Raw genomic sequence first — 18,276 nt, forward strand, 5'->3', positions numbered from 1 at the left:
GAGACAGTTCAAAAAAGGTTCACTAGGTTAATCCCGGGTACGGAGGGATTTCCTTATGAGCAGAGGTTAAGTACATTAGGTTTGTACTCATTGGAGTTTAGAAGAATGAGAGGCAACCTTATTGAGATACATAGGGAGCTGTATTCTCCGATCCCCAACACTGAAATCGCGTTCGGCGACGGGGTGGAGAATCCCCCATGGCACCAAAATCGTGTGCGGTTGATGCTCCATCCCTTGAAAAGCGGCGAACCGCATCCACGGTCGCCGTACGTTGGCTGAGGCCCATCCCGCAATGCTCCGTCCCCGACTGGCCGAGTTTCTGACGCCGTGGGTCTCTCATGGTCTCACCGGTCGGGAACTCAGCATGATGGCTGCAGACTCAGTCCAGCGCCGCCACAGTCAGGGGATGCCGATCCACAGGCAGGGGTGGACATATTTGGGGCTGGGAGCACTGTGGTGGGACGGTCCAGAGCGCGCGAGCCGGCCGAAGGGGGAGACTATTTCACAGGCCGGGTCCGCGAGCGGCATCTGCCATGAAGCACGGCGCAGCCGCTGCAGGCTGCTACCGCCGTGCGCATTGCGCAGCCACGCACCCGGCAATTCTCTAGGCCATATTGCCAGCTAGAGCTGGGTGCTCTATGCTGCCTCCCTGCTAGCCCCCAACAACACGGGGAATCGGTGGCCGTTTTGCGCTAGTTTTCCAATGTTCCCACGCCGGCGTAGGGATATAATCTCCAAATCAGAGAATCCAGCCCAGAATTCTTGGGGAGCTTGATAGGATAGCTGCTGAGAGGTTGTTTCCCTTTGTGGAAGAGTCCAGGACCAGAGGGCATAATCTCAGAGTAGGGGGGTGCCCATTTAAGACAGAGATTTTTATTTTGTTTTTTAATTTTTATAAATTTAGAGTACCCAATTTACTTTTCCAATTAAGGGCCAAATTAGCGTGGGCAATCCGCCTAACCTGCACATCTTTGAGTTGTGGGGGCAAAACCCACACAAACACGGGGAGAATGTGCAAACTCCACACTGACAGTGACCCAAAGCCGGGATCGTACCTGGTACCTCAGCGCAGTGAGGCAGCAGGGCTAACCCACTGCGCCACTGTGCTGCCCCATTTAAGACAGAGATGAGGAGGACTTTCTTCTCTCAGAGGGTAGTGAATCTGTGGAATTCTTTACTGCAGAGAACTGTAGAAGCTGGATCGTTAAGTATTTTCAACACTGAGACAGACTGATTTGTAATCAGTACGGTAATCAATGGTTATGGGGATAAGACGGGAAAGTGAAGTTGAGGATTATCATATCAGGTCAGTCCTGTTCTCATCAAATGGCCACCTCTGCTTCTATGTATCATGGTCTTATAATGTTAACATATGATAATGTTTTCTGCAGTTTCAAATTTTTCAAATTTTGAACTTATCAACTCCCTGTAAAAGGGAAATCGAATCAGGTAAGTCAAGCAATTTATTGCCATCTTGTGGTCAGAAATAAGATTGATAAATAAATAATAATTAGTGTCAAAAAGGTTAGGTGACGTTACTGGGTTACAGGAATAGGGTGGAGGCATGGGCTTAAGTAGGGTGCTCTTTCCAAGGGCCAGTGCAGACTCAATGGGCCAAATAGCCTCCTTCCGCACTGTAAATTCTATGATTCTATGATCTTTGGACTGTGGGAGGAAACCAACCACCCGGAAGAAACCCATGCAGACATGGGAATAATATTGAAATGCCTTAAACAGTCACCCAAGACCGGAATTGAACCGGGTCTCGTGGCACTGTGAGGGAGCAATGCTAACCACTGTGCCACCCGCTTGACTTACCTGATTAAAGCTCCTTCATTTTCAAGAATATAATAAATTCAAATAAATTTGAAACTGTAGCAATCTGTAACTGTAACCATTACGTTAATGGTATCATACAAGTAAAAGGTAGATGTTTTGAACAAAATTTAAGTCCTATGGCAGACTGTCTCTTGAGAGTTATTGTTAAATACATTTAACTGCTGAAATTTTTACAATTATTTATTGAATGTTGGCCACTTCCTTTAGCAGAGCCACCATCTCACTTCACCTATCATCAAATTGCTTGCAGTTGTACAAATTAAGACATTTCAGGGCTGGTTTAGCTCAGTTGGCTAGGCAGCTGGTTTGTGATGCAGAACAAAGCCAGCACTGCAGGTTCAATTCCCATACCAGCTTACCCAAACAGGCGCCGGAATGTGCCGACTAGGGGCTTTTCACAGTAACTTCATACTTGTGACAATAAAAGGTTATTAATATTATTATTTTAGCTCTCCTAATTCCACAGTTAAGTTCCTTCCTACTTTCACTGTACTCCTCAAGGACTTTGTCATTTTTTCGATGCCTAGACCTATCATATGCCTCATTTTTCCTTTTGACTAAGCATACAATTTCTCTTGTCATCCATGGTTCTGAATCCTGCCATTTCTATCCTTCATTTTTGCGGGACATGCCTGTCCTGCACTACAATCAACTGGCCTTTAAAAGCCTCCCAAATATCAGACGTGAATTTTCCTTCAAATAGCCACTTATGTTTTAATGGTTAATAATGGTTACTGGATATATTTTCTATAGTTAGTTTCAGTCCTCAAAAAACTAACTTTTGTTGAGCTATTCTAGTGCTATCCTAGCTATCTAGTTCTAAGGGGTCTTGTCTCAAGACCCCCTTCAAATGCTGGACAGGACTTCCTCTTCCTGTTGGCACCTATGATGTGAAGATGCCGGCGTTGGACTAGGGTGAGCACAGTAAGAAGTCTTATAACACCAGGTTAAAGTCCAACAGGTTGTTTGGAGTTACTAGCTTTTGGAGCGCAGCTCCTTCAGGACCTGCGCTCCGAAAGCTTGTGACTCCAAACAAACCTGTTGGACTTTAACCTGGTGTTGTAAGACTTCTTCTCGTTGGCACCTGTAAGTGAGAGAGGAGAGAGCAAGTGACTGCATGAGCTGCCCCCAACATGGAAGAACGAATGACCCGTAGCTTTCTATGTGATTTCATTATGCATGGATCCTTACTAGATGGAGGCCACCTGCTGACCTCTCCATCTGCACAGGCTTGGTCCAATCCCTCTCCTGCCAGCTGGACTGTCTACCTTTCAAACTCAATGAGATTCTTGAAGTCAGGCCAACACCTTCCATATTCTCTCTCTCTTCCTGTTGTGCCTTAAATGTTCCTGCACAAAGAAAGAATATGGGGTTGAGAGCAATTAGGTTTCAGGTTTCTTTTTCATGCTTCCAGTCTCCCAAATGACCCACTGCATTGTGAGCCATGTGATTGATGAACTACAGGTTGTCCAGAAGGGTTCTGAGGCAGCATCCTCTGGAGCAGAGAGCCATCAAAATAGAAGGATAAGGCTGACAGAGGCATGTCATTGGCGATACTTGCTCGTACCCTCAATGCCAACCCCACCCCCACCAGTCAGCATCTGAGATTTCTGTATGGATGGGTCAGGATTCTACAGTTGCTTCCCTACATGGAGACTAGGTGGATTGAAGTGAGACTATGAGGCAGCACCATATTTTGAGTAGCTCTTTTATGCATGGGGCGCACAGATGGTGCTCCTACCACTGAGGCCCATGTCCCCTCTACCATTCAGTGAGGTGAGTGTGAGCAGTTGAGGGTTCACTTGCCTTGCAAGTGTGGATTAGGTCATTTATCCATTTGATGTATTGCCCGGCAGTCCACTGGTAGAAGCCTAGGCACTGACCACTCTAGACACTTCCTCCCATGCTGGATTGGTCTGATGGCTTGGCCTCTTTCCATCCTCAGGGTAGAAGATATCCCTCCTGGCTTCCACCGCATTGAGCAGCTCTTCAAGGGATGCATCACTGAATCTAGGGATCAGAGCTCCCTGTGATATATGGGTCATCTCAGTCAATGATGGATAATTTGATGTCCATGTGCCTTTTTAGTATAGTGCCCGGATATGATGGCAGGGCACACGCCACCCAGTGCACACTGCCATGCAAAACATCAGGAAATCTCATCAGGTGGCAAGTGACAAATGTAGGTGTTGCCAAATGTAATATCAAATTAAAACACTTTGATGGATGTATGTTGCATGTACCAGTTTGACAGTGAACCTGGTAAAATGTTAATAATTTTGCTTTGATGTTTTATTTACACTGCTTTAATTTGGGTTTTGTTTAAAGATATGCTATGAGACTGAAGACTCATTCAGGTGCAACAGCCACTCAAGCAGATAAGCAGTTAGCTGCTTTGTGGTGAGTTTCTAAAATTTGAGACTGTAAATTAAATCCCATTGCATTAAAGTTTTATTTTGTTCCTGGTGTATAATAGCAGTATCAATGATTAGTTTTTTGTAATAGTCTGTGAAACATCTCTCTAACATAGAAACTGAATTAAGAATTAGCATTTTACATCTTAACTGTACATATAAAAGTATAATGTTTACAAATTAAAGTTGTTTGTAATTGTATCTGTGAATGCCTTTGATGAAGTGGTGGAGTAAGGTGACATTTTAGAGTGGTCACATATAGAACGCTTCAGTTGTCCCCTGCCTGCACTACCCCCCACCCTTCCCCAAACTTGAGCTTCCGTTCTTATTGTGCTAGCACGCAATTGACGGAGTAGTCATTGGAAGTAAAAACTTCCCTAGAGAGAGGGAACATGAGGGAACAAGTAATCATTTCTCAAATTTCAAGAACAGGTTTAGCTATGACTAAAGGAGTGTGCTGGGAGTTCACCATCAGGTATCCTCAACTAAATGTTATGGAACAATCAATAGAAAGGAGAAAGAGGATTACATTTTGAATAGCTTTGTCCTCAAAATACAAATAAGGACATTGTGAAATTATTAATAATTTAATTTATATTTTCTCTTGGCATACATGTAATTTTAAATCTATCTTCTGTCTAATTCATCTTATCTTATTAGGTAAAATAAGAATCCAGAACCTGTGTTATTCACACACGAGACTGTGCAGGGATACATTTTCAGACATATGCTAGTACTGTAGAAGTCATTAGCTGAAACTTGAGAAACATAGTGTAAAGGAGATAATAATAAAGAAATCTGAGACCTCAGCTGGATCTTACATCCTCCCAACATGTGGAAGTGGTAACTAGCAAAAATACGAGGAAAATATTTACAGCAGGGCAGAAATACTTGAAAGCATGTTTCACGCTTCTGCACATTTAACATATTTTGCTTTGATTTTTTTGACTTTTGTGATATTCACTATGTGTTACAAATTTCTCTCCAGTTCAAAGGTACTGGTTGCTCCAGTGTGCAGTCTGTGCACTGCCCATTTTTCTGATTATACAAAGGTGTGATCTGAACTGGAGTTCACAACTTTAACGTGTGCCCTTGAATGCACGTCTCCATTTCTTCGCAATTACTAAATAGCATCTGAAAGCACAGAGTGGCAATTATAATTAAAACTCAGTCACTCACTTCCGCCTACCATGAATAAAAAACAAATGAGCCACACTATCCCATGTTAGTGGATTAACTTAATTTCCATGGTTGGTTTCCTGAGCTTGACGATTATCACCATGCACCATTTATCTCTCTGATTGTAAACCGAACATAGTTTATGACATTTTACTTTTGGTCTCTGCAGCTACCGTTGTTTGGCACTTCTTTATTGGAGGATGTTCAGACTTAAGAGGGATAATGCTGTTAAATATTCGAAAGCCTTGATCAACTATTTCAAGGTAAATACTCGATACATTTTCTGAGTCTTCTTAACTTCATAAACTACAATGCACCAGCTGTAGTCTTTTGTGTTGGAAAGGCAAAAAGAATTATAGAAAACATGAAGCAGGGTTAGGAAAACAAAGGTAGTTTTAAGGGATTTATATTTGTATTGGTAAACATTAGAAATAAGGTATAGTTTTAAGTGGATTTAATTTATCGTTTATGTGTCTGGAAGTGGAAAACTACCAGAAAAGTGGAAAGTTAGATTCATGCTGTGTGGGGGCTGGTTTCAATTCTAACTGTGATACTGCTGTGATAAGAAAAGGTTAAGGTTGAAGAATAGATAGAACTATCGGGGGTTGCTGAACAACTGAATGGCCTTGTGACGATAAAAAAAGGCTTTTGGGCGGAATCTTACCATATTTTTTCAAAGTGTCAACCTCAGACTCAAAACTGCCATGTAACTCTCCAGTTGCACAGACCAGTTTTCTCTCCAGGGGTGGAATTCTCCGACCCCCTGCAGGGTCGGGGAATCACCCGGGGCCGGCGTAAATCCCGTCCCCGCCGTGGCCGGAATTCGCCGCCACCCGGGAATCGGCGGGAGCGGGAATCACACCCCGCCGGTCGGCGTGCCCCCCGCGCCGATCGGCGTACCCCCCACCGCAATTCTCCGGCCCGCGACGGGCCGAAGTCCCACCGCTGAAAGGGTTCTCCCGCCGGCGGGAATTGGAGCACCTCTGGTGCTGGCGGGATTGGCGGCGCGAGCGGGCCCCTGGGGTCCTGGGGGGGCGGGGCAATCGGACCCCGGGGGGTGCCCCCGCGGTGGCCTGGCCCGCGATCAGGGCCCACCGATCGGCGGGCGGGCCAGTGCCGTGGCCAGTGCCGTGGGGACATTCTTTTTCTTCCGCCGCCGCCACGGCCTCCACCATGGAAGAGACCCCCCTACCGCGCATGCACCGGTGGTGACGTCAGCAGCCGCTGACGCACCGGCGCATGCGCGAACCGGCAAAGGCCTTTCGGCCAGCCCCGATGCTGGGCGGCGGGCGTCAAAGGCCGTTGCCGCCGGTTTTGGCGCCAGTCAGCATGGCGCCAACCACTCCAGCGCGGGCCTAGCCCCTAAAGGTGCGGAGACCCCCCGCCCCGCCAGGTAGGGGAGAATCCCGGCCCAGATCTTGAACCTCTGAGTTGAAAAAGATGAATGGGCAACATTTATGTCATCACTCTGACGGGACAGTGCCTGATAGAGCCGGCACCCGGCTCCACATAGGTTGGGCTGCCATCTTTAAAGTGTGCCCCGATCAGAGATGAACATCAACTCCCCCCCCCCCCCCCCCCCCCCCAAACCAGGACAATCATCAGGGGCTCCTCCCCATCCTAGACATTCATGGAGGGGCTCCCCCCCACCATGGATGTATTACCAGTGTTCCTGCCCTCGGTGCCCGCTCCCCTATTACGTGCAAGTTCTCTCACTGCCCGCTCTCGCCCTCTAACACACTTGTGTTAGGTGCCAGTGCGCCCCCTTGGAGGGATCCCCTCAACTGAATCCAGTTTTTAAAAAGCAAGGTGTGAATATTCAGTAAGGAGAGATCATGTGGTGGGATGCTGAATAATTATATTAAAATATATTCAAATCTGACTTCCGGTGGCGGCCATGGAGTTAGTGGTGGCACACAGGGCAGCACCGGCTTGAGGGCGTGGATTTGAGCTCTTTTTGTTTAAAAAAATATTTTGTTAAGGCATTTAAAATTTTATAATAATAACAGTAAACAGTACAAATACAAATATAAACATCGTGCAAAAACCGCCTCCCTCCCTCACAAGTCCCACCTCCTCTAAACAATAATGTAACTTCCCCCCACCCCCACCTCTGCTGACAGTTTTCTCCAAAGAAGTCGATAAACGGCTGCCGGACAAACCCTACCATTGACACTCTTAGGGCGAACTTTATTTTCTCAAGTCTGAGAAACCAAGCATGTCACTAAGCCAGATCTTTGAATTCGGAGGCTTCTAGTCACTCCACGCTAGCAATATCCGTCTCCGGGCTACCAAGGAAGCAAAGGCCAAGACGTCAGACTCTCTGACCCCCTGGACTCCCGGATCTTCCGACACTCCGAAAATCGCCACCTCTGGACCCTTGTTTTTAACATCGTGGACATAACATCTTTAAAACCCTGCCAAAATCCCCTAAGCTTCGGACATGCCCAAAACATATGGGCATGGTTTGCTGGCCCTCGCGCACATCTCGCACACCTATCCTCGATCCCAAAAAACTTGCTCATCCAGGCCACCGTCATGTGTGCCCGGTGAATGACCTTAAACTGAATCAGGCTGAGCCTGGCACATGAGGACATGTTGACTCTGCTTAATGCATCCGCCCAAAGGATTTGAGCTCTTTTTATCCGAAAATGGTGAAATTTTGACGGGAAAATGCGGGTGTGGAGGAGAAGTTCCCTCCGAGTGGCATGTCTGCTGGTTATCAGACCCGGCAGACGAAGGTTAAAGACCTGGCCAAGGAAGTGGAAGAGACCAGTGGCGCAGCAATAATGCAAAAGATGGGGGTGGGGGAAGGGTTGTCGCATGCTGTGAAACCCCAAATGAAGCACTTGATGGCGTTCATCAGAGAGACGTTCCGCCAGCAACGAAAGAGATGCAGGAAGATCGATCGAAGGCAATTGAAGGAGCGGTTGCACCCGTGAAAGGCTCGGTGGAGAGAGTCGGGAAGTGCTCAGAGGCACAGGGATCGTAGATCCTCGAGATGGAGAGGGGTTTGTGGATGGGTTGCTGGGAACGATTCAAGACCTGGACACGCATCAGTTGATTATGGGAGGGGACTTTACTGCATGCTGGAGCCGAGGGTGGACAGGTCGAGCCCTAAGTCAATGGGAAAGCTGAGGATGACGAAGGAGCTGGAAGGGTCTATGGAAAGAATGCACTGGCTGGAGGTTCTATTTAGCTCGGGGCAGGAACAGAGGCCAGGATGGAGGCTAGGCCCAGGACTGTTAGCGGATAGGGCGTTCTGCAATAAGGTGTGGTCGGTGATTAAGGACTAGGTGGAGCTGAACCAAAATGGGAAGGTATCGGCCGCCACATTCTGGGAGGCATTGAAGGCGGTTATTTGGGGGGAGATTATCTTGTTCAAGGCGCACGGAGATAGGAGGAGGACAGAGGAGTATGGACGATTACTGGATGAAATAGTTGAGGTGGACAGAGAATATTCAAGGGCCCCCACCATGGAGGGATTGGCAAAGAAAAAGAAGTCACAGGGGCAGTTCGACAGGCTGACAATGGGGAAGGCTATTGGGCAGCTATGGAGGGCAAGGGGGGTGCAGTATGAAGGCGAGCCGCATGCTAGCCCATCAGGCAGGCCGCGTCCAGAGAAATCCTGACAGTACCGACAGAGAAGGGGGAGATAGTGTCAGAGGCGGGGAAGATAAATGAGGCTTTCAGGGAGTACTATGAGAAGTTGTATAGGGCCGATCCAGGGGGGTGAGGAAGGGGATATGGGGCAGTTTCTGGACAGGCTGGAATTCCCACGGCTGGCTGAGGAAAGGAGACAGGCTCAAGAGAGCCATTAGGCTTGAAAGAGGCGATGGAAAGCATGAGAGGGATGAAGTCTGAGAAGGCTCCAGGGCCGGACGGTTACCCAGCAGAGTTCTATAAAGAGATTGCAACAGAGTTGGCACCACATTTACTGAGGGCGTTTAGCGAGGCGCTGGAGAAGTGGGAGCTGCCGGAGGCACTGACACAGGCCTGGGGCACCCTCTGGTCGGGTGTCCACAAGGGGGTTGCATGGTCGGAGTGCAAATCGAGGAAGCAACCACGTACGCAGACGTGGTCACGATCCTGAAAAGGCAATACATGAGGCCGGTGAACAAAGTGTTCGCGCGGCATCTCCTCACCACTCGCCGCCAATGCCCTGGGGAATCACTGGAGGAGGACCTACGCGACCTGAAACTACTTGCGCGAAGCTGCAACTACAAGGTCGTCACGGCCTCACAACACATGGAACTCGCCATCTGGGATGCCTATGTGGCTGGAGTCCGGTCCAACTACGTCAGACAGCGTCTGCTCGAGAAGGGCGCCATCTAGAAGAGACGGTAAAACTATCCACCTCCCTAGAAGTAGCATTTCAGAGCCTAAACGCTTTCCCCTCCGACCACGTAACCCCCTTGTGGACACCTGACCAGAGGGTGCCCCAGGCCTGTGCCGCGCGGCTGCCCGCCCAACCCAGAGGGTTGCCCTGCTATTTCTGCGGCCAGCACCAGCACCCCAGGCAGCATTGCCCGGCTTGGAACGCAACCTGTAGCGACTGCGGCAAGAAAGGACACTTTGCCAAAGTTTGCCTAGCCAGGCCCAGGTCCAAAATCTCGAAATCACAGGCCTGACTTTCAGACTCACAGGCCCGCAGACCCCACAGCGTGGCTGCGTGCCTGCCGGCACCGTCCCCTCCGGACGCATCATCTGTCTTATGCTGTCCGTGGGGGCAGCCATCTTTGTCTCTATCCAACACGTGCGACTTACGGGGGCCGCCATCTTGGCTGCCATCTCCCACAGGGCCCGCTATGTGCGACTCATGGGGACTGCCCTCTTGGCCGCCATCTTCATCACCGCCCGACACGTGCGACCGACGGGGGCCACCATCTTGGCCGCCATCTTCATCACAGCCCGACACATGCCACCGATGGGGGCAGCCATCTTGGGACCACCCCACTACCTCCAACCACACCGGCTACCCGCAACTTGGCACGGTCACCCTTGACCAGTCACGCTCCAAACACCTCAGGAACTCGATGATGACCCTGCCTGTTTGACTCCGGGAGCACGGAGAGCTCTGTACACCCAGACACAGTAAGGCGCTGTTCTCTCCAAATTTCCCCCACATACCAAACAATCTCCCTCGCTTCCGGATCGCATTCAGTGCAGATCCGGGGGTACTGTGTCATGAATCTCATGATACAGGGTACCGAGTATGCCAATTTTAAACTATGTCCTCCCCGATCTCTGCGCTCTTCTCCTGTTGGGACTGGACTTCCAGTGCAACCTCAGGAGCCTGACCCTGAAGTTCGGCGGGCCACTACCCCCTCTCACCGTATGTAGCCTCGCGACCCTGAAGGTCGACCCTCCCCCGCTCTTCGCGAACATCACCGCCGACTGTAAACCCGTCGCCACCAGGAGCAGGAGGTACAGTATCCAGGACAGGACTTTTATCAAGTCCGAGGTCCATCGGCTCTTGAGGGAGGGAATCGCTGAGGCCAGTAACAGCCCCTGGAGGGCCCAGGTGGTGGTCGTCAGGACCGGGTAAAAGAACCGGATGGTTTTAGACTGCAACCAAACCATAAACCGGTATACACACCTCGATGTGTACTCCCTCCCCCGGATAGCGGACATGGTGAATCAGATCGCACACTACCGGGTGTTCTCCATGGTAGATCTGAAGTCCGCATACCACCAGCTCCCAATCCGCCCGGAGGATCGTCACTACACGGCCTTTGAGGCAGACGGTCGCCACTTCCACTTCCTCCGGGTCCCCTTCAGCGTTAGCAATGGGGTCTCGGTCTTCCAAAGAACGATGGACCAGTACGGGCTGTGAGCCACATTTCCGTACTTGGACAACGTCACCATCTGTGGCCACAACCAGCAGGACCACGACACCAACCTTCAGAAGTTTCTTCAAACCGCCAAGCCCTCAACCTCACTTATAACAAGGAGAAATGCGTTTTCCGCACAACCCGACTGGTCATCCTCGGCTATGTCGTGGAAAACGGAGTCCTAGGGCCAATCCCCAACTGCATGCACCCCCTCCTGCAACTCCCCCTCCCCCAAGGCCCTGAAAAGATGCCTCAGATTATTTTCCTATAATGCCCAGTGGGTCCCCAACTATGCAGACAAAACCCGCCCACTGATTAAAGCTACCATCTTCCCACTGATGGCTGAGGCCCGCCAGGCCTCCAGCCACATCAAGGCAGATGTTGCCACAGCCGCGATGCACGCGGTGGACGAGGCCATCCCCTTCTGGGTGGAGAGCGACGCGTCAGAGGTCGTCCTCGCCGCTACCCTTAATCAGGCAGGCAGGCCTGTAGCCTTTTTCTCCCGTACAGTCAACGCCTCCGATATTAGACACTCCTCAGTCGAAAAAAAAGCTCAAGCCATCGTGGAAGCTGTACGGCATTGGAGGCACTACCTCGCTGGTAGGAGGCTCACCCTCGTCACCGACCTACGGTCGGTAGCCTTCATGTCCGACAATACACAGCCGGACAAGATAAAGAACAATAAAATCTTGAGGTGGAGGATTGAACTCTCCACCTATAATAACGATATTGTGTATCGTCCTGGGAAGCTCAATGAGCCCCCAGATGCCCTGTCCCACGGCACATGCGCCAGCGCTCAAAGTGACCGACTCCGGGCCACCCACAATGACCTCTGTCACCCGGGGGTCACCCGGCTTCTCCACTACATCAAGACCCGCAACTTGCCCTACTCCACCGAGGAGGTCAGGGCCATGACCAGGGACTGCCAAATCTGCGCGGAGTGTAAGCCGCACTTCTATCGACCAGATAAGGCCCACCTGGTGAAGGCATCCCGGCCCTTCGAGCGCCTCAGCATCAACTTCAAAGGGCCCTTCCCCTCTACCAACCGCAACGCGATTTTCTCTATGTCGTAGGCGAGTACTCCCGATTCCCCTTTGCAATCCCTTGCCCCGACATGACCGCAGCCACCGTCATTAAGGCCCTGCATAGTATCTTCACCTTGTTTGGTTTCCCCACTTACGTCCACAGTGACCAGGGCTCCTCATTTATGACCGACGGACTGCGTCAGTACCTGTTCAGTAAGGGCATCGCCTCGAGCAGGACTACCAGTTACAACCCCCGGGGAAACGGACAGGTGGAGAAGGAGAACGCAACACTATGTTAGGCCGTCCTCCTGGCCCTCCGGTCTAGGAGTCTCCCAGTTTCCTCCTGGCCATACGGTCTAGGGGTCTCCCAGTTTGCCGCTGGCAGGAGGTCCTCCCCGACGTGCTCCACTCCATTAGGTCCCTCCTTTGCACAGCCACAAACGAGACCCCTCATGACCGCCTATTTGTTTTCCCTAGTAAATCCAACTCCGGGGTCTTGCTTCTGTCCTGGCTGACGACACCGGGACCTGTACTCCTCCGAAAACACGTGAGGAGCCTTAAGTCCGACCCCCTGGTCGAGAGGGTCCAGCTCCTTCACGCCAACCCCCAGTATGCTTACGTGGTGCACCACGACGGCCGACAAGATACAGTTTCCCTCGGGGACCTGGCACCCGCAGGATTCCCTGCGACCACCTACCTTCCCCAACCTACACAGAACAGTGCCCCTGCCCCTGCATGGCCTACAGCCCCCCTACACCCCCTCCCCCATCGCCGACCTACAGGGATGAAGCTCCAGAAGACACACTCCCGGAGTCAACACCTGTGCCCGCAACGACGAGTTCAACGCCCATGCCCGCAGCGAAACAATAGTTCAGGCAATCGCAGCGCATGATCAAGGCGCCGGACAGACTCAACCTGTGAGCCACTTCACCCCCGCTGGACTTCAATTTTTTAACAGGGGGTGAATGTGGTGAATGTATTATGGCAACCATTCTCCACTGTATTGCATTGTACTATTTTGTTGCCCTTGTGGGTCTACCTATAGACCATTGTATTACATTACATTGCATTGTATCATGTTGGTGCCTTTGTGGGCTCCACCCCAGCTCCGCCTCCTCGGGGGGAGGTATATAGATCTGCTACCCTGCAGGCGGCTCTCAGTTCAGAGCAGTCGCAGGCAGGCACAGTTCTAGCTGATTAAAACCACTGTTCACTTCAACTCTCTGTCTCGATGGTCGCATCAGTGTTTCCGGTGAACAAAGCAGGTCAAGGAACTAATTTAGGGGTGTTGCCATTTAGGGTAGCCAGTGATAGGTTTAGGTATCTGGGGATCCAGATGACGGGGGAGTGGGCGGCATCGCACAAATGTAACTCAACAAAGTTGGTGGAGGAGGTAAAGGAGGACTTTTGGAGATGGGATACACTACACCTGACACTACCAGGGAGGGTCCAAGTGGTGAAAATGAATGTCCTACCAAGGTTCCTAATCGTATTCCAGACTCTCCCGATCTTCACTCGAAAGGCCATTTTCTGGAAGCTGGACGCAGCGATCTCGGAGTTTAAATGGGCGGGGAAGGTACCTAGGGCAAAGAGGGAGAGGCAGAAAGGGGGATTGGCGTTAACAAATCTGCTGCACTATTATTGAGTGGTGAATGTGGAGAAAGTATCGATGTTAATACCGTTGTGTGAGAAACACGGGTTCAAGCCAGCGGAGACAGATGGCATGGAGGTGGAGAGTAAAGCCATTTCCTACAAATGTAGGTTTAGCTCAGGAACCTTGCCCACAGATATGCTCATTAGAACATTGTGGGTTGTCTATAACAGAGGCACACTTTGTAAACCTTATTGTTCTTTCATTTAGTCATTAATAGAAGACTCTCTGATCAAATTAACTGTGCCTCTTTGCCTTTTGACCTAGTGTAACAGGAAAAAAGTTCTAAACAGTAGTATTGCACACGCTGCTGTGCATCAGAAGGACCTGTGTCAATACTGCGGCCAATCACTTCAGTTCAAACACACCAATCATTGCTGCAATTTTCAACAAAAAAAGGTATTGATTTTTTAAAAATGTATTTGACAGATGCTTAGCAAAACCAATTTTCACAACAAATATAATTTTTGAGCAGATGTTTTGTAGAACTGTGTGTCATTGAATCAGTGTTTTTGATCTGTTTTTATTTGTAAACAAATGATGGGTGGCTAAAGTCAGAATGAAGTTAGTGTACATTGAATGGAATAAGGAAGTTTAGTAGATGTGGGATATAATGGGCACAATTACATACATATCTGATACACGGATTATAAAATTAAATAAAAGAACGTGTTTTCGAGGAATATGGACAAATATTCTCTGGCGTCCCTTTTCATAGTAAATTACCATAAAGGTGTATGTTAAAACCATAGGAAAACCTCGGTATGTGTTGAAACTGCCATTTATTTATTTTTTTCGGCATTATCTTTTTTCAACTCGTTAACAAACCTTCAAAGAAAGATGTTAAAGATTTTTTAAAATCAAATCAGTTAGTTCGAAATTAATTGTGGAACTAGAGTTAATTCAACAAACTCTGCAGTGTATCTGTTTTGCATGGACTATACAATTATTTTTATATTAGCTAGTTTATTGAGTCATAGAGTTATTACTTTAGCTCACAAGGCTAAATCGCTGGCTTTTAAAGCAGATCAAGCAGGCCAGCAGCACGGTTCGATTCCCGTACCAGCCTCCCCGGACAGGCGCCGGAATGTGGCGACTAGGGGCTTTTCACAGTAACTTCATTGAAGCCTACTCGTGACAATAAGCGATTTTCATTTCATTTCATTTCATTATGGCAGAAAGGCCATTCCACCCTTAAAGTTCACGTCATATCGTTGATGAGAGAGAGCTGCTTGAGACTAAAGAATCTATTGGAAACTGAGTACCAACCACCATTGGGGCTTTCACTGTCACTCACTCCTAGACTAATCATCTTAACAGTGATTCACCAAAGGTGATTTTAAGCAGAGCGACAGTAAACTGCTGAAAGTCTCTGCTCAGACATCAAAAACTCAAAAGTTTAAAGAAAGCCAGAACTAACTAAAAGAAAATGAATTAGAATTTTCAAGAAAAAATGAGCACATGATGCACCAATTTCTGAAATTTGTACTGTAGTTCAATTTTCAGGATTTTTGAGTATTTAACCTAAGTGAATATTTCAGGTAATTTGTATTAGGGTGTTGATATTAAATTAAATTCAGGGATTAAGTCAACAAACTGGAATTACAAACTAGTTCCAGTCAAATAGTGTGCCAAGTCTGGTGTCTTGCACATATAACATAATTTGCACAATAAGTAGTTGGAATGTGACTTCTCAGTAACAAACCATCTTTAATCCATAAATTATTTTGAATGGGTATTGGTTGTTTTAAAAAAAGAATATCGAAGAGTATGGGAACAAGCAGAAGGGTGGTATTTGTTTAGATAATGTGATGAAAAGCACCAATGCCGACTTGTTGAGTTAAATGGCCTATTTGTGTGCTGTAACATTCTCTGAGGAAAACCATTCAGCCCATCTAGATGCTCCTCTTGTGACTGACTGCATCTAATATTCTATTGTACTTGATAAGGTGTATTGTTTTCTGAATAAATTTGATTTTATAAAACACAAAAATTGTCTATTCATAGATACAAAAAATGTAATATTTATGACTAAATTAGATCTATTTTAATGCTACAGGATTCTGGTGAAATAGCTAAAACTTCAAACCTGTGGGATGCCAGTGGCAAGTAAGTATGTTTTTCTTTTGTCTGACCTAAAATGGAACTTCACACAAGCAATCCTGTAACAACCACCAGAAAAATCAACTTCAGTAGTGACATAAAACAGGTGATATATATATGTCAAGAAAAATCAAATGGTCTGTATAATGGGAGGTCAGCAGTGCTCAGTTAATGCCCACCCACCCTACCCTAACTTGTATATTCTACTCAATACAACAGCTTGCATTTCCACAGACGGGGGGGGGCTTCTCACCACCTGTCAAGCTACATAAAGTGCAACATAGGATCAGTCTCTTTCAATATGGTACATGAGGTGCTTCATTATAGTTGCCATTACAGGTTATGTTTTACAATATACATTTACATTTCATGACAAACATTCTTCGTTGCATACAGCCCAAAGGATTTTATACAGTTCCCACATCCCTATATATTATGGCAGGAGGGCTGTAGACTGTGACCTTTCCTCATGGAACCTTTGTAGTGGCTGCCCAAGCTTTAGTGCATCCTTCAGACCCTACCCCTCAATGTTAGAATGTGCCATTCTGCAACACTCAATCATTGACAGCTTTTTGGAGTAGAAGAACAGTAAGTTTCGGGTAGAACAGAGTGTTTTTCACCAAGTTGTTGATCCTCCAGCAGCAGTTGGTGTGTGTCCCTGGGAATAGCCCCTAGAGTACAGTGTCCTATTTTTTGGAGCTGCTCAGGATGAACCTCGGCAAAAACCATCACATATCTTCCAGACCTGCATTGCAAAAACACATTTCAGAAGAAGTTGAGTTGAGGTCACTTCCTCACAGCAGCCACCTTGATGGCAGAGGTGGTGAGTCTTTGGGCATGCAGGAAGGATGATAGAGAGGGCTGTTCTTACCACATGACAAGCTTTGTAATTGTGCTCGTTTGGAAAGTTCTGGCAGTGAGGAATTCTGCCAAATGACTTTGACATTCTACTCAGGGAAACATCCAACAGATCCACAAACTTCTTTTCCAAAATAGCTTTCGAGGACATTAGGTGCAGACGAGCCTGATGGACTTGTGGTCAAAGATGATTTTCTGTACAAACTTTCCACAAGATGTAGGTGTTGCAATATGGTTCAACTGATGGGAGAGATATGTGACAATGTGGCCAGACCATCCTTCGGAGCACCAGGGACACACAGAACCTCAACACGTAGATACTTGGACCTGAATTTTTGAGCAGACAAAGAGTGTCACTGTGCATGCAAAAATGCTAGCAGAGGCCTGAAATTGGAAATCCTGCCCATTAACCCTACTTACACCATTCTCACAGGTAGAAGTGTGCAGATTAGACCTGGTAGAAGCAGGTCTAAAACTAGTGGATTAATTTGGATAGCTATGGTACCTTTATGGAAAGATAAGGAACCCCTTTGGATATGTTCTGCGGACACCTTTGGGAATGTAAGGTACCCTTTGGGACATGTCAGATGCCGATTGGGATTGTTAAAAAGTAGGTATGATTTTTCTTTAACAGTTTACTTGGATAGTGAAAAGGGCAATGCTCGAGTGGAGTTGGGGCGAGGGCGTGCTGCGCTGCCGAATTTCAGCAATTATTACTGGGCGGCTAATATAGCCATGGTTAGGAGATGGCTGGTGGGGGGGGATTTGGCATGGGTGCGTATGAAGGCAGCCTCTTATAAGGGCACAAGTCTGGGGGCGTTGGTAACGGCGCCTGTGCCGTTCCTGCCGGCCCGGTACTCCACCAGTCCAATGGTGGTGGCGGCCCTGAGAGTCTGGAGGCAGTGGAGGAGACATGTGGGAGCTGAGGGGGCATTGGTCTGGTCCCAAATCTGTGATAATCACAGGTTTGCCCCGGGGAGGATGGACGGGGGGTTCCGAACTTGGCAGAGAGTGGGGATGGAGAGGATGGGGGACTTGTTTATAGAGGGGTGCTTTCCAAGTATGAGGGCGCTGGAGGAGAAGTTTACACTGGCGGGGGAAACAAATGTTGATATCTGCACGTGCGGGACTTTCTGCTGAGGCAGGTACCAACCTTCCCACTCCTGCCGCTAAGGGGGATTGAGAATAGGGTGGTTTCTAGACGACGGATAGGAGAGGGGGGCATTTTGGACATATATAAGGAGCTTATGGGATCGGAGGAGACGCAGACCGAGGAGCTGAAGCAAAAGTGGGAGGAGGAGCTGGGGGCAGAGATAGAGGAGGGCCTCTGGGCAGATGCGTTGAGTAGAGTCTATGCGACCTCAACATATGCC

At 48.4% G+C, this 18,276-nt stretch overlaps 1 protein-coding gene across 6 annotated transcripts in view; it reads left to right on the top strand.

The window, feature by feature from the left end:
* aff3 (AF4/FMR2 family, member 3) overlaps positions 1 to 18,276 on the top strand; it is a 409,202-nt gene that overhangs the window by 380,258 nt on the left and 10,668 nt on the right. For all 6 annotated transcript variants that reach the window (XM_038818559.1, XM_038818556.1, XM_038818557.1 and 3 more), the window contains 4 exons: positions 4,168 to 4,239; positions 5,602 to 5,695; positions 14,210 to 14,341; positions 16,002 to 16,051. In XM_038818559.1, the coding sequence (XP_038674487.1) occupies positions 4,168 to 4,239; positions 5,602 to 5,695; positions 14,210 to 14,341; positions 16,002 to 16,051 (348 nt within the window). The remainder of the gene's footprint in view (positions 1 to 4,167; positions 4,240 to 5,601; positions 5,696 to 14,209; positions 14,342 to 16,001; positions 16,052 to 18,276) is intronic.

Source organism: Scyliorhinus canicula, chromosome 14, assembly GCF_902713615.1.
Source record: "Scyliorhinus canicula chromosome 14, sScyCan1.1, whole genome shotgun sequence".
Lineage (NCBI taxonomy): Eukaryota > Metazoa > Chordata > Chondrichthyes > Carcharhiniformes > Scyliorhinidae > Scyliorhinus > Scyliorhinus canicula.